The sequence below is a fragment of the Sitophilus oryzae genome, unplaced genomic scaffold (genome assembly GCF_002938485.1).
Source record: "Sitophilus oryzae breed Bouriz unplaced genomic scaffold, Soryzae_2.0 scaffold_1274_pilon_pilon, whole genome shotgun sequence".
Taxonomy (NCBI): domain Eukaryota; kingdom Metazoa; phylum Arthropoda; class Insecta; order Coleoptera; family Curculionidae; genus Sitophilus; species Sitophilus oryzae.
The window spans coordinates 3,935,209-3,952,503 of record NW_022145920.1 but is presented as its reverse complement, the minus strand read 5'-3'; the positions used below and the strand labels follow the sequence as shown (position 1 = coordinate 3,952,503).

The window sequence follows — 17,295 nt, the reverse complement described above, 5'->3', positions numbered from 1 at the left end:
TTGAAATTAATCGGTTTTTCCCATCACTAGTTATTTACCTCATTCAACACCGAGTAATGTAGCCAAATGATTAGATATTTTAGAAATTGTGAGTGATGAGATCGTTGAAAGACTACTAAAGCTACAATATAAAATTTTAAAAAATTATCTTCAAAAGATACAAAGTGTCCCAAATAAATAAAAAATATCAAAGTTGTATTTTTTTAAATGATACACTCTGTATATTATTACATTTTCAGTTTCTACGATTAAAATAAAGGTAAATTTGATTAAGGTTTACCGCACTTTAATCTTACCGTTTTTAAAACAGTTACGATTTGGGAAAATGCAGTAACAATTTTAAGGCTTCATTTCTCTAGGTGTATTTAAGTTTTTGAAACCAAATATTGTACTAAAGTTTTTCTATTTACTAAATTTTGTGTTGCGATAATAAAAATTATACTACCTTATACAGAGTGTCTAAAAATTTATATCATATAATTACTAGCTTTAAACGGCAATAACTTGTTTAATTTAAATGGAACGCCCTATATATTTTACGTTAATCAGATGCACAGTTTAATTGTCTATCAAATTGTGTTATACCATTTTAGCTATCTCTACAAGTTTTCGTAGAAAATGCATTTTCTTAAAATTTAGACCTCATTTATCAATATAAAGGAGATACAAATTAAAAACCGTTGCACGTCATTGAGCACGTGCGTACATTTTACACAGCATTGTTGCCAGATTGTAATAGAAAGAGAAAAATTTTTGAAAAATGTACAATATCTATGATCAATGAAAAATTTTAAAATAAACTTTAAATTAAATCTAGTTTTAAATCATTTCAAGCAGTGCAGCGCTTCAAAAAATATTTTTAAAGAGCACATGTTCTTTTATTGTTTAAAACAATTTTAAAGTTAGTTTTTACCAAACATCTTTATTTTTATGTGTTACTTACTTCCCAAAACGCCTTTAAGGGTTGCCGCCCAAGGCTCAACGGATCGTTATTATTCCTTTCCTTCTCACAATATTGTATCAGAGATGACACTAATTCTTGGAACCGACCAAGGTTATTAAATTAAACAGGTTGCTTCGTAACTTGACATTAGCCGCCATATTGCGCGTCATCGTCTGGTACTCAGCAGTTTTTTAGCTTGTTAACAAATAATTTTACATTGTTTTCCGAAGGTTTTCCGTGTATTAAGTGCATTCGAGTGGATTATAAGACAGTTTTAGTGGATATGTTGGGAGGCAGATGCCGAAAATTAGACATATGGCGATTATAATTAAATATACCTACCTATATCCACAAAGTTACGCGAAAGTGTTTTGATTGCATTGTGGAATCTATGCGGAGGGCGTTAATCTTTTGTTGTTATATTATACCAAAAAAAGATTAACCCCCTGGCAAGTTTAGTATGGACAAATCGCCATATGTCTAATTACTTTGGACATTGGCCGAAATTCGTAATATACAACAGATTACTATATTTTTTAAGTTTTAGTGTACTTAACGTATTATAATTGAACTAGATAATTTTTTAAAATTATTTATCAAATTTTCCTTAGAAATAGAGATCATTCCTACCTGTAACAGACTAATGTTCAGTGTTGTTTTTGCTATTTTTTTTTGAATACAAATATTTCCTAAAAATGTTAAATGTCAGCAAAATTAGAGAAAAATAAAAAAAATATTTTATAGAAAGACAATTTAACTTGTGTAATTGTTATTATTATTAAACATTTTGTTAATAGTGTTACGGATTCCGTGGGTCCACTAATTTAAACTCACGATAAAATACTTAACGAATTTATTTTCTCACTTTATACACAATTACTAACTTATAACACACAACAAACTAACTATTTATAAGATTCCTTCACCAAATTGTCCGATTTTCAATTTCCACGCGGTATATTCAAATTTCAAAAACTGTCTCAGTTGTCGATGGCTCCGGCTTATATACTCTATTGACTGCTTCTCGAAATTTCCCCAATTCTCGGAAAGCGTACTTCTTCATACCAGACAATTCTATTGTCTGATTCCCTTACTTCTCGACTTGACTAAAAGATGGCGCCTGAAAAAGTCTTTTTAATTTCTGGCGGATACGTTGCGGTTGTGCAGGCAACCAGTAATACATTTTTAATTCTGGCGGATGCGCCATTTTCTTGACATTGCCCCCTTCTCAAATTTGATCGTCCCGATCAAGGTTTCCTGTCTGGTATCTCTTCAATCGATCCAGATGAACTACTTTCATCTTACTTCTAGGGCTGCGTTGAATCCGGTACACTACATCATTTATCCTCTTGATGACTGTATAAGGACCTTCCCATGCTGGAGTTAACTTTGGGGACCTTCCTTTCTTGCGCTGTGGATTATACAACCATACTCTATCGTCCTGTTGAAATCCCGTAGAATTAGCTCTGAGGTCGTAACGAGCTTTCATCCGGTCACTGGCTAGCGTAATCTTACTTCTCACGGCCTTATGAATTCCCAATAATCTTTCCTTCCTAACGACTCTTTCGAACGACCGTCCAACGTTATCTTGTTCCATTTTTCCTCCAGATCGAGTACTTGGTCCTTGTCTAGCTGCGCAAATCTTACAACGTTGACACCATTTCTTAACATCTTCACAATAATCCACCCAGTAAAAACGGTCTCTCAGCTTGCTCAGGGTCTTGTTTACCCCAAGATGGGCTCCAGTTTTACCACCATGAATTTCTTCCAATACCTGGATAACTTTCTTCCTTGGTACCAGTAACTGAGTTGTTACTGTCCTGCCATCCGCACTTTCCCACGTGCGCTTTAACAATCCATTCTCAATCACCAGTGAATTCCACTGAGCCCAGAGAGCTTTGAAAACGAGCCCTCTGTCCGCAATATCCTGCCACGGTGGTCTCTCGCTGTTACCTTCCTTGAGCCGTAGTATTGCTCCGATGTCTGGATCTTCCATTTGATCTTTTCTCAATTGTATCGTCGTCCATTGTTCGTCAGTTCTCAATTTAAAATTCCTTACTCTGATAGTGCTTTCACGATGTTTCATTTTCTTGCCCAAGGTAGCTCGTCGTCGATCTGGTTCGTTGTCGATAATTTGTATCCGTCCTACACGGCACCCAACGGTTTTCTCTAGTTTCCCGAACACAGTCTTCTTGGTATCACCAGGTATCATCACAATTTTCGATGATCTTTCTTCCTTATTTCCTGGTCTCTTCTCTTTAGATACAGAAAATTCCTCATTTCCGATTTTCAGGATGTTTCTATGGTGATCGAACGAAAAACCATGTTGACTGATCACATCCATACCCATGATAAAATCATCTTCAATGTCTGCCACTAAAACGCTATGCCGAAACTTCAAATTCCCTAACTCCAGTTCTATGAAAGCCTCTCCCCGTACAACGGCCATTTCCCCCGTAATTGTACGTAAATACACTCTTCTTCTAAGAGGCATCATCTTCAATCCTTGCACCGAGTTAGTCCGCACCAACGATACCATAGCGCCTGTGTCCACAGTCATTCGAATTCTTCTACCATTGACCTTCCCGTTGATCACCAAACTGTCAGCGGTTTTTCCTAGACTCCTAACGGAAAACATCCTAGGGGCTCTGTTTTCTTCAGCCAATACTCGCTCATTAGTGTTGATTTCCTGGTGCCTATGTTCTCTCGATGGTAAACGGAATCGCATTTGGACGCGGCAATCCCGTTTGATGTGGCCATTCCTGCCACATCTATAGCAACTTATGTCCTGGGATCTTCCGATGTGCCGATGTTCTCTGGATGGTGAATGGAATCGCATTTGGATGCGACAATCCCGTTTGATGTGGCCATTCCTGCCACATCTATAGCAACTTATGTCCTGGGATCTTCCGATGTGCCGATGTTCTCTGGATGGTGAATGGAATCGCATTTGGATGCGACAATCTCGTTTGATGTGGCCATTCCTGCCGCATCCATAGCACCTCATATCCTGGAATCTTCTTTGGTTCTCTGTCTGGGTGTTGTTGACTCTCTTGTTCACTAGTAATTCACATAGTTTATTAAACATCTCCTCCAAACGTATGTGAGAACTCTTTGGCTGTTCCTCAACCGTTACCGAGCCTATCTTCGGTTTAGGAATGGCGCTAAATGCAGCTTCTATTTCCAGCGCCCTGACGAGTACTTCGCTGCTGGTAGAAAATCGCGATATTTGCAGCGCCCTCTGTAATTCATTGTCCCTCAGTCCGCTGATAAAGCACTGAGCAGCGAGTTCCTCCCTAAATCCTTCCGGTGCTTCAGGATACGCTAGGTGTACCAGCCGACGTAAGTCTGCTTCAAATTCCTGCAGACTCTCTCCGGACCTCTGCAGGCGTGTCTTGATCTGGGCCTGGTAAAGTTGACGTCGATGTTGATCGCCATATCTTCTGTCCAATGCAGCAACCAAGGTTTCGTATTCCTGCTGTTGGGCTGCAGGAATAGTTTGCAGCAGTTCCAGGGCAGGGCCGCGCAGCGCGATGACAAGTGCTGCTGCTTTCTCTTGGTCAGTCCATCCATTGGCAGCAGCCGCTGCTTCAAACTGGCGGTGGTACATCGTCCAGGTGGTCTGTCCATCGTAGGTCGGGGCCTTGAGGTTCGCAGTTCCATGAACGCCAGGTGTCCTTACTTGTACCTTGGTCTTCTGTAGGTCCATCTCTAATTTTTCCATTTTCTGTTGAAGTCGCTCCTCCAGATCTTCTACGGCTTCTTGAAGGTGTATTTCTTGTCTTTTTTCCAGATCTTCGAAGTTCTTTTTAAGACGATTTTGATCTTCTTGTCTTTCTCTATGACGTCGCTCCTCCAAACGAATTTCTAAATTACCTAATATTTTCTCAAGTCGGTCCTGTTCTTCTTGTTTATCTTGTTGTTGAATTTTTAAATCTTCAAAAATTCTCTCAAGCCGGTCCTGTTCTTCTTGTTTGTCTTGTTGTCGTTGAATTTTCAAATCTTCGAAAATGTTCTCAAGCCGGTCCTGTTTAATTTCTTGATTTTCTAGAATTTTCAGTAAGCGGTCTTGTTCTTCTGCTTTCTCTTTTTCTAGTCGGGCTCGCTCTTCTTCTCGTTCTTTACGGAGTCTTTCTTGCTCTTCTGCTTTTTCTTTTCTCAGCCTCTCTTGTTCTTCTGCCTTTTCTCTTCTCATATTCTCCATAAAATCGCCCAATAATTTGCTTACTTCCTCCATTTTCTTCGCTTGCTGTCTCGTACCAACCATAAAAATTCCCAAATTCGGTGTAAAATCGTCCAATCCACTTAATTTCTTCTTAAAATCCTCTTGAATCCCACTTCTGACACCAATTGTTACGGATTCCGTGGGTCCACTAATTTAAACTCACGATAAAATACTTAACGAATTTATTTTCTCACTTTATACACAATTACTAACTTATAACACACAACAAACTAACTATTTATAAGATTCCTTCACCAAATTGTCCGATTTTCAATTTCCACGCGGTATATTCAAATTTCAAAAAACTGTCTCAGTTGTCGATGGCTCCGGCTTATATACTCTATTGACTGCTTCTCGAAATTTCCCCAATTCTCGGAAAGCGTACTTCTTCATACCAGACAATTCTATTGTCTGATTCCCTTACTTCTCGACTTGACTAAAAGATGGCGCCTGAAAAAGTCTTTTAATTTCTGGCGGATACGTTGCGGTTGTGCAGGCAACCAGTAATACATTTTTAATTTCTGGCGGATGCGCCATTTTTCTTGACAATAGTTATTTTAAATATCACGCTAACTGACGTCATGCGTCATCGCCGTAATTTTACAACTACTGTGATTGGTCCAAAGTTACGAGGCAATCTGTTTAATATAATAACCTTGTGCACCGACTATTTAAATGTTTGTGCATTTTGCAAAGAAAAAACTAACAACTACTATGCAACTACTACACAAAATATTCTGAAAACAACAGTTTCCAATAATAGCTAGATAAAGGCTTTAAACACTTTAAATGACACAATACGCACGAGACGAGATACAACTCTCAATTACCGTTCAGAAAATTCTGACAAAAGTCAAATAAGCGTGGCATTGCTGCAACCACTTCCTTGGCGTTGCCAACACAATATCTAGAAGAAAATTTAAAACTCATTGAAAACGTCCCATTAGGGCTATATTTGCGCAGTGGCAGCACTGCACACATTTACTAGCCTAATCGATAGCGTACAACGGTTTTTATTTTGTACGTCCTTTATCCAACGAATATTGACATTTTAGATTTTTTTTAAAGCAACAAATGTACAAAATGTACACGAGCTAAAACGATAATATTGCTAGCTCATTTGTTTACAAAAAGAAAACTATTTAAATCTTATTCATTACGATTTATAAACTTTTAATATTTCTCCCATGTGTGATGTAAATGTAAATAAATAATATCTAATTTCTATATTACCTGATAAAACAGGCATCCCAGCATTAAAGCCATTATTCTGATTGAAGCACCAATCTGACGCATCAGGCGGTCTTTCGTGAGGAGGTGTAGCACTACTGGTAGAACTGGTATTATGATCGTCTGCCGCCTGAATAAAAACGAAATATTTTCTATACCACTTTATACTTAGGATTATATTTTCCGCTATCATACCTGCGACATATCGACTTCTAACCTATCTGGATCAGAACTGGCACTTGAAACAGACTGAGTGTCCATGTCATCTTCTTTAATCGTGACATTTAGAATATTTTCAAATGTTTTACTTTTAGAAAGATCTGCAGGTTCAATATCATCTTCCTGGTAGGAAAATTCCTGTTTTACTGGTCTCGGTGCCTAAATAGTAATAAAATGAGTAAAAAATTGTTGTGTAGATACAATAAAAAAATTGAAAATATTCAATATGGATAAATGGTGATCATAGTACATGGTCCCGGTTGCCAGAGAAGAGAAGTAGTTTTCTAGTGGTGTATAGAGAAGTAATCCCGAATCCCATACTGCCTGGATTAGTAAATGAACGAGACCAACAACAACATATCTTTTAAAGTGGAAGTGCGCAAAAAGCACTTTTCTCCCCAATAAAAAAACATGGTCACGGTTGTTAAATATTATATATAGTTTAAATAATTTATAAAGTAATATATACCATCACAATAATATATATCATCACGTATCTATTTACTAGCCTAATCGATAGCGTACAACGGTTTTTATTTTGTACGTCCTTTATCCAACGAATATTGACATTTTAGATTTTTTTTTAAAGCAACAAATGTACAAAATGTACACGAGCTAAAACGATAATATTGCTAGCTCATTTGTTTACAAAAAGAAAACTATTTAAATCTTATTCATTACGATTTATAAACTTTTTAAAAAAATTTTATAAAGTCCTCCTACTCTGGGTGCCTGCTCATCAAGGAATAAAAGGCAGAAAAAGCAAATGATCTAGCTAGAAAAGGAGCGAACACTTTACTAACTGGACCAGAAGGGTTCTGCTTCCCAACTGGTAACCAACTAAAAGCGGAACTCAAGAACTTGGAAGTAGTGATGGGATAACTCGAGCGAAAATTCGCTCGAGTACTCGGTTATTGAAATAACCGACATCGCTCGATTATGAACGAGCGAAGTGACGAGTACCAAGCCACGAACGCAAGCGATCCTAGAATGAAATAAATTGAAATCCGATTTTAATGTGACATACTCGATAAAAAGCCGAGCGAATTTGCGCAGTGATGAATGGCAAGTAGCTAGCGGCGAATGATTCGCTTGATCGCTTGATTTAGTTTATTTCTAAGCGTTGTCGATGTAGGTCGTAAAATTTTGTCCCTCAGATACGCAACGGATAAATATATGTTAGATACCCCTTATTTGATATGTCATACACAGAGAAGCAATGAACGTCATAAAGCTCGAATTAATTAACAAATCCAAATCACCTGATGTAACCTGAGAAGGCCAAACTCTTAAGATAAAGTAATTTGCGGCAACGCCGCTGCCGCCCAGCCATAATATCCGAGAAATGATGACCGAAGTTGTGTTCGATAACAATATTTAAATTAGTTGATTATTTTCCTCTGTATGTGAGAGATCAATATATTCACTTTTTGGTTAATTGTTGTATTATTTTTGGTAATTTACGAAATAGATAGATCAAATTAATTAAAATCTAACATATATATATGAGAGATATATATATATATATTGGTTATATATATATATATTATATATATATAATATATATATATATATAGATAAATTAATATATATATCTATATATATATATATATATATATATATATATATATATATATATATATATATATATATATATATATATATATATATATATATATATATATACGGCGTCGTATAAATTTGCTACCTGCAATGTATGTAGACATTGTGGTAGCAAATTTATACGACGCCGTATACATATACAGGGGTCCCAGAAATAAGTGCAAGTATTTTAACTGGTAGTATAATTCAACCCCAGAAACACGCCTATGAAGTTTCTTTCGCGCAGGAAAATTTTTAAAAATTCGGAATTTTTTGAAACATTTTTTGGACTTTTTTTTAGTTTTTAGTTAAAAAACATAATTTCTTGATAATATGGCAACATAGGTTGTAGACTAAATTTACAAAAAAGAAAACCCAGAAAAGATCCAGTGGTTCTCAAAATTTTAGCAACAAGTAATTTTTTTTTGGAAATTTTCAAAGCAAAATAACTCCAGATCTACCGAGAATTAATTACCGATTAATAGAGAGATTTATCGAGATCTACCACCCCTTAAAATTCTTGCCCTTATTTCTGGGACACCCTGTATATTTATCCGTTGAGTATCTGAGGGACAAAATTTTACGACCTACATCGACAATGCTTAGAAATAAATTAAATCAAGCGATCAAGCGAATCGTTCGCCGCTTGCTTCTTGCCATTCATCATTCATCACTGCGCACGCAACTTACTGCTTGGCGCTTGGCGTTAATGAGTACCGTTACAACAAGCGACGGGTGAAAACCGTATTTTTAAATACGAGTGATATTTCGCTCGAGCGATCACTCGGTTATTGCAATCGCTTGAAACTCGAGTACTCGATTATTGAAATTATCCGGTTTTTCCCATCACTACTTGAAAGAATCCGACTACTTGGAAGAAGATCCGTAACCTGGAATGGACATTTTGCAACGGTCTAAGACACCGGAAGAAGTTTTTGAGAGCTTACGACCAAGAAAAATCGAAGATCTTCCTGGATTTAAGTAAGAACAATCTTCGGATTGTCCCGGATTTTTTAACAGGACACTGTCTCCTCAATGAACACATCAGTAGATTGAAACTAAGAAGAAACGGCGAATGCAGATTCTGTGGGGAAAATGGGGATACACCAGAACACCTCATCACTGAGTGCGCCGAGACGACAACTATTAGTGCCATGAACTTTGATACGACTGATATTGGAGATGGTGAATTACCCTCTGTCAAACAGTCCCAAATACTGGCTTTTGTTAAAGCCCTGGGACTGTATGATGACACAATAGATCTGTAAGGTCGCAGTGATTAACGCCCCTCCCACTCATTCTAATTCTAATCATCGTTCCATCGCCAATCGGATACATGAGATTCCACCTTATGAATTAAAATGACCGGCAACAACTATGAGTGCCATGTATTCTCTCGTTAGACAAATTTTAAGGATATGACTTTACCTGCAAAACAAAAGACGGTTTGACCTTGATAAAAGATTCTTTACATGGAAAGTCAACATCTTCGACTCCACTACTAGTCAATTCAGTTTTGCATACTTGGGCAACATTAGGCGTTGTTGAAATTACAGAGACGTGCTTCTGGTCCGGCATCTCAGAATCGTTATAAAGATTTAGAGGTTCGGTTTGCAAATTCAAGGGCTCGTTCGATAATCCAGTCGATTCCTTGTGCAATTCCAGCGGTTCGTTTTGTAAACTGCGACTGCTGGCGCGCAAAACTATGGATTCGTTCGGATCGCCGTGTACTGCCGAAGGTTCCTTATGTAAGAATAACGGTTTTCTATACTGTGGAGGCGTATCGTCGTTTAATATTGTAGGGTCCCTGTGTAAACTTAATGGTTTTTGTGCATCCAACTGAACGGCGGCACACTCGGTGGGAACAGCAACAATAACGGGTGTTGACTGCGGTGCTTCACTGGAAAAGTCTTCGTTGGTCGTGGTGCTTTCTTGCCCATCTTCAATGGCGTGTGCGTTAATACTGTCATCTGGTTCAGATTTTATTTCTTTCTTATCGTATAATGAATTGGCAATAGTAGCTAAGAACTCTTCAGACTGGCGCATGTTTTCCTGAAAAAAAAACAAAATGTCAGTTACATTGCAACATAACATATGAATATAATCACATCAGTTTTTTTCGATCCAGATAAGTGATTGTATAAGTAATATATGCGAAGTTGATATTTAAGTATAGATAAAGTTGTATAAGACACGGTAGATGTACGTTCAATTCCTTCCTGGTTTTAGTTTATAATGTACACAACAATGACCATTCACAGAGATAAAGTGCAGTATAAAAAGATAACTTTCAAACGATTAAATTGTTCCCTCATTGTATAGAGATGGGGTTAAACAAGCCCATCTCTATACAATATATTCTCGATACTTTTCTATAACTGAGACAACACAAAAAAAACTAAGCCACAAAAATATGGCTTCTTGAGAGAAATTTAAAAATCTCCTAAGTGACAAAAGAAAGAAAACTTATAGAACGATTGAAGACAGTTCTCGGAGTAACTGAATGCCATCAAGAGAAGTAAATTTGAATCACAGTTTTATTGTTGTTGTAACTACACACACCGGCACGAAAAACGAACACCTAAATAAAGTTTTAAATATTGTGTTCTAGTGGACCAGTTTTGGTGATCTTTTAAGCAATTTGTAGCTAAATTATTTGGCTTTTTAGTGTCTCTTTCGATTGACTTATTGTAAGCTTATTGCTAAGAAAGCGCCGTTTGTCAGCTTTTCAAATTTATAATGAATTGCGTCTAAGGAACGCAGACGTAAGAAGAAGAATAAACGAAGCAAATCTTATGTCAAGAAGGCCTACTTCGGGACCACAACTTACGAGGTCTGTTGACTAGGTAGCATCAAACCAAAAGCAAAGCATCGTTTTAATGTAAAAATTACGAAAAAAGAATGTGCAAAAAATTTAGTGTCTTCTTCAAAAGCGAATATATCCAACAAAAAAAAAAGTTATTTAGATAAACCTAACCAATAAACAAACTATCGAGAAAGGATGTGCCTAGATGATTTGTAAATTCCTTGCTGTCTTAACAGATTCTACAGAGTATTTCAAACATTTACCAAAATATCAACAGTTTGTTTTCCCTCGAATAACTGACAAATGGAAACTTACAATTTTAATTTAAAAAGAAATACTATAATGATAATAGCTCCCGTAGCGTTCAACTCCTTGGGAGTAGCAAGGTACAGCTTGTCATACTAGAGCCGTTCAGTATACAAGGAAGATAATGTGGCTAGCATTACGCTTCAACCGCCTATTATTACCTCAGGATTGTGAATCCCAAGTACTCATTTAAGGCTGAGTTGACCTAGGTACCCAAACTATTTTTATTTTATTAAAAATCGTCGGCTGATGAAATGCCGACTGTAGGATTCGAACCCACAAGCTTTGAATTGGTAGACGAGAGCTGTACCTCTAGGCCACCAGGCACCTAAGAAATACTAAAAAGTCAAATAATTTAGCTACAAATTACTTAAAAAATCATCAAAATCGATCCCCTAACCACAATTTTATATAAAAGTGTATGTAGGTTTTCTGATCAACCCCGCCATAACAGGGTACTTGTATAAAAAACATGACGATGTTATTATAGATTAGGGCTATTTATTTCAATTAACTCTTTTTTTATTTTGATTGATTATAAGAATTATCCATGTTTTGAAGTACGCAAAATATGGCATTATACAGGGTGTCCCAGAAATAAGTGCAAGTATTTTAACTGGTAGTATAGTTCAACCTAGGCCTGTTCCAAACACCGGAACACCGTTTGAACACCGGTGTTGTTCTGACACCGGTGGCCAAATATGGGCTATCCGGTGTTCCGGTGTCGACACCGACACCGGTGTTAGCACCGACACCGGTATATTATAATACCGGTATATATATAGATACCGTTGTTCATTTCGATACCGGTGTTCATCTACAACACCGGTGTTCATATCGACACCGGCGTTGGTGTGGACACCGGTGTTCATCTCGATACCGGTTTTAACTACGACACCGGTTTTGATATCGACACCCATGTTTGGTAAACGGCCGGTTAAAGAAGAAATAATGTTAATTTATAAGTTCAAAATAAACCTGATAATAATAATGTCGTATCGGTGCTTATTTTTATCGTTTATTAAAGCACACGGACTTTAACTTAAATCTTTCAAATTTAAATATATTTTTTTTGCCAGACTAATCACTAAAATAAAGTGGAAATGTCAGATAAACAACTATAAAGTAAAAAATTGTTTAATCGAAAACAAACAGAAAACAAAACAAAATATAAAGAAAAAAAAAATATTACATTACAATTTAAAAAAAAACAAACGGCACCATCGACATCGACACCGGTCCGGTGTTGATCTCAACACCGGTGTTCATCGCGATACCGGTGTTGAGATATAAACACCGGTGTCAAGGTAAACACCGGTGTTGTAGATGAACACCGGTGCTGAAATGAACACCGGTGTCGGTGTTGACACCGGTACACCGACTGAAACACCGGTGGTCATCAACACCTAACACCGGTGTTCATATTTTAACACCGAACAGGTCTAGTTCAACCCCAGAAACACGCCTATGAGGTTTTTTCGCGAAAAATTTTTTTTGAAAATTCAAAATTTTTTGAAAAATATGTTGGAATTTTGTTGGTTAAAAAAAAATATTTTTTTATAATATGGCAACATAGGTATTAGATTAAATTTATAAGAAAGAAAATCCAGAAAAGATCCAGTGGTTCTCAAAATTTTAGCATCAAAAAATCATTTTTTTTTGGAAATTTTCAAAATAAAATAACTCCATTATTTTGGACTTATTTGAAAAACGATAAAGAGAAAATATGTTTCTTTTATCGAGCTACCATCTCCTAAAATACTTGCACTTATTTCTGGGACACCCTGTATATCTCCGTGTTTATCTATAATTTATGAAAATATCGATAAATGTCACGAAAAAGTTATTTACTTTTTTTTAGATTTCAAAATCAGATACGGAAAAAATACCGTTTTACTGATACATTATTTCAATTACCGGCTAAAAAGATATAAATAGATTTTTAAGTATGTGTAATATTTCTTGTCAATTTTCCGAAAAATTAATTACTCTATATGAAGATAAGGATTGTACGTTTTTGCGGCTGCAGTAAAAACGCAGGGATGGCGACAAAACAGGACTTTATGTGAGACCTGTTACACTATGCGTTTTTGGCGCATCATGGGTAGGCATGTTCGGTCTTCCGGTATACAGGTACCAGGACCGGTACTTTTGAAATATTTCGGTATAGGTATCGTCTTTTTCAAGACCGGTATACCGGAACATGCAATGTAATTTATTTTGATGTATGTTTAAGGCATTGCTAGTGTAGTTTGGTCTAGTAATCTATTTTTTTTAGTACATCTAAAATTCAAGTAAAGCATCTTACTCATGGATCACTCATGTATATATATTATATAAATTAAAATGTCTTATCTTAGGACTGAACATCAGTAATCATGGGCGCTCTGTATTATAGGGTATATGGTTGCTGCCGGTGCCGCTGAAACGCTCGCGCTTTTAACGTAGCCCCTAAAACGTATAGTGTAACACCGGGTAATAAGGGGAAAAACAGACGATAGGGAAAAACGAAGACGAAGTGACTAAGAAAACTGATTTAACGGTGCCAAATATAATGTTAAAGATACAAAAAGTTCTTACTGATTGCGTTATTACTTGGACATCGTTTGTTATATTCAATCATAATTTAGTATGTAAATATCAATCAAAATCGAAAATCCAGACCAATTCAATTTTCTTCCATAGTCACAATTCCTTTCAGTGCAAATTTAATTGAAACTTTAAAGTACTTTACTTAAATACTGGCCACTGCTCCTCCAAACTCAATCTCTAGGTGTGCTACTGGTTAAATTATACAACCTGTTTCATATTCGAGTTGTAGTTATTCCGTCGTATTTTTGCAACGCAACTCTGGTGTGAAACTATCAATATGTTGTATAACAAGTAGTGTGCTTCCTGCTTCTCGCCAGCAAGTAGTACGTGGTATGCTACTTTAGTGTGAAAACCTATTTTGACACTGTGCGACGTGTTTCCAAGATGCGCTGAGGCAATACCTATACAAATAGGTGTGTGGTATACTAATAATAGGTAGTATAGGCTGAGGTTGTTTGACTATCACTTTTAGTTTTTTGCGAAGCTAGCAAACAATAATGTTTAACGGATGAACAATTGAAGGGGTGGCTGCAATAACCAGGCAGCTCCACTTTTTTTCGAAAATGAGACTGTTAATGAATTATCCTTTAAAAACATTGGCCCGATCGTTTCCTGCAACAATCAGTTCTCTCAATATAGCAGTACATACAAATGGCGACGTTAATTGTAGCTGCCTTGCTTTGGCAGCAAGAACCGAGCAGTTATTTTTCGATTTCCCACACATTTATTAAAATGGAGCTGCCTGTTTATTGCAGCCACCCCTTCAATTTAATGTAGGATTTATTCAGGTTCAAACTTTTGGAATGTTTGGAGCTCGGTTTGGAGATACTTGTAGTTTGGCGATACAGTCAACCACCGGCTCCGTCTTGTACATAAACATTAAATACGAACAAATCCAAACTCTTCTTCTATTTTTCTCTTGTCTCTGCAATAGCAGCAGTAGTCAACGCAATATTGTTTTCTTCCGACGACATCTACAGCTATACACAGGCAACTATTACCTATATTATTTACCAACGGACGTCTGATGATGAATGAATTCACACTGAAATCGAATTACATTACAAATAGATAAGTTTATAAAAATTGCTTCCCTGACTGACTTAAAATTTCACCGCATGCCCCTGTTACTGTTTACCCATTTTTAAGATTCCATAAATTGTACTCTTTATGATAAAGCTCTAGCAACAATATTACTATTTTTTAATTCCACTCCGGTTCTAGACTGTTTTGTATGTATCTTTTCTTCTCCATCAATTTCTCTCAAAAGGAACTGTCAATGCTTGAATAAAGAAATTTCATACAACTCGCTGAACCCAAAAAGAGGACTGGTCGCCGGTTGCTCGACATTCCTTAAATCTTTACCGACATTCAGGGTTGGAAAAAATCAAATAAATCAAATTTTTTTGATTTAAATCAGATTTTGTTTATTATAATTCAAAACAATATTTAAATCGGATTTCTAAATGACTAGTACTTATTTCCAGTTGAAATCCTATCCTAATTGGCTAAATCTTTATAAATCTGGCCGATATACCGATAACATTAACAATTCTACGGCGCGTGTCATTTTTCCACATCGGTTACCAATATCCGCAAAAAAAGTCGCTCGCTTAAGGATGTTTTTTCAAACGTCTCAAAAGTATTAATTTTTGTCATTTTAACCCCTAGGCACACTTATAAAGCACTGTTACGCCTAAGTACAAAAGTACAAAAATATATAATATATATAACTGATATTAAGTGTCCAAATTCAACGAGTGTACAAATTGTTGCTCGATTACTGTTTATATTATTTGCAATATTTGAAATTGATTAAAAAATTATTTGTAATGTTTAAAAAAGAATAGTATGTTCTATTCGGAGTAAAAATGTACTTTTTGTGCCTCCCTGTACGTCAGAATAACTTTACGACGCGATGGTTCTTCAAAGGTACAGCATAGTCAAAAAAAGTATAATTTTTACTCCTCATAAAACCATACACTATTCGGAAATAGTTTTAAGTCGAGATGAAATTAGTATGTATTATCTATATGTCAAAGTGTAAAGTACTTACTGCACATCAAAATGTCGATAGGAATTTGGAAACATACAACCGTTTCAAAAAAAAGTAAAACAACATACATATTTTCTGACAACGATTATAGATTCTCGGGAATGAAGATAGTCTCTATATCAGAAGAACCTAGTTGTGCATTAGATTTTGCGAATGTTATATTTTCGAACAGCGAATTCTAGTCACTTACAGCGTTTTCAGATGGAGCGGTCCATCCGCGCGGATGTTTTTTCAAGATAGCACTCATCCGGACGGAGCATACGCGATCCATGTGAAATTGTTCATATATAAACTCACGGTACTTGCTCGAAGTCGCGGACGGTCCGTCGCGGACGCTCCGCTCCATCTGAAAGCGCTGTTATACATAAATTTTAAAATAAATCCCTGCGTTTAGCCGTGTAGTGGATTCACACGAAATTACTTCAAAAATCGGTCCAACATTTAAATTGATGAATAGATATTTTTAAATAGTTTTATAACAATTACAATTATTTTTTCTATTTATTATCTGTTATATCTGTTATGGAAATATTTTTATTCTATATTATTTTTTTATGAGACGCATTTTTATAACTTCTACAGTTATTTTTTTTTTCATTTATTATAAAGTTTCAATAAAATTATTTTTTTTGATTTAAATCACATGATTAAAATCTAAAAAATCACTTGATTTAAATCACGCCAACTCTGGCGACATTTGACCTATTTTGACCCCAAGCATTTCGAGCCGCACTAGTCGTGCCGCCGGCTTTTGATTGCCGCAACTTTTTTAAGAATTTCAGCAAACTGACTTTGGCCGGCGTCACAGGCCGCCGGGTCTGCACAGTTTAGTGTGGACTCGTCATCATAAAAATTGAAATCTCATAAGCATTAAACATTTATTTAGATTCACAAAAAGGGTAAAGGAATATTCTTTACCTAACTTTAGTTTATGAGATCCCTTTTAGATGTTTATCCAGAACACCCTGTATAATTCATCAACTATTAAATCCTATTTTTCTCAAAATAGGTACTATATACCACTCATAAAAGTACGATTTCTTTCATTGAAATTCAAATGTCTCTATTTACTTCAAACCGATTTTACGATGCGATTCATGACTGAACCTCTATTGTTTTACTTAGTACGTATAAGGTAATATTAAGGATAAAAACACGTACGGTGAACCATATTAAAAGTATTTCCTTTGTGCTGGTACCTTCGTTAATCAAGGTATTCCAAATGTAGACTAAACAAAACAGTTGTGGTTCAAATCGACAAACGTTTCTGCTACTGTTTTGAGTCATGCAAAAAAATTGCAGAAAGAATCCGTGGT

At 36.1% G+C, this 17,295-nt stretch overlaps 1 protein-coding gene across 2 annotated transcripts in view; it reads right to left on the bottom strand.

Annotated features, from left to right (window-relative positions):
• Positions 1-17,295, bottom strand: part of LOC115874387 (nitrogen catabolic enzyme regulatory protein-like) — an 89,307-nt gene that overhangs the window by 24,528 nt on the left and 47,484 nt on the right. For both annotated transcript variants that reach the window (XM_030889537.1, XM_030889538.1), the window contains exons 3-5: positions 9,648-10,271; positions 6,594-6,776; positions 6,402-6,528 (exon numbers count right to left, since the gene is read on the bottom strand). In XM_030889537.1, coding sequence (XP_030745397.1) covers positions 6,402-6,528; positions 6,594-6,776; positions 9,648-10,271 — 934 coding nt within the window. The remainder of the gene's footprint in view (positions 1-6,401; positions 6,529-6,593; positions 6,777-9,647; positions 10,272-17,295) is intronic.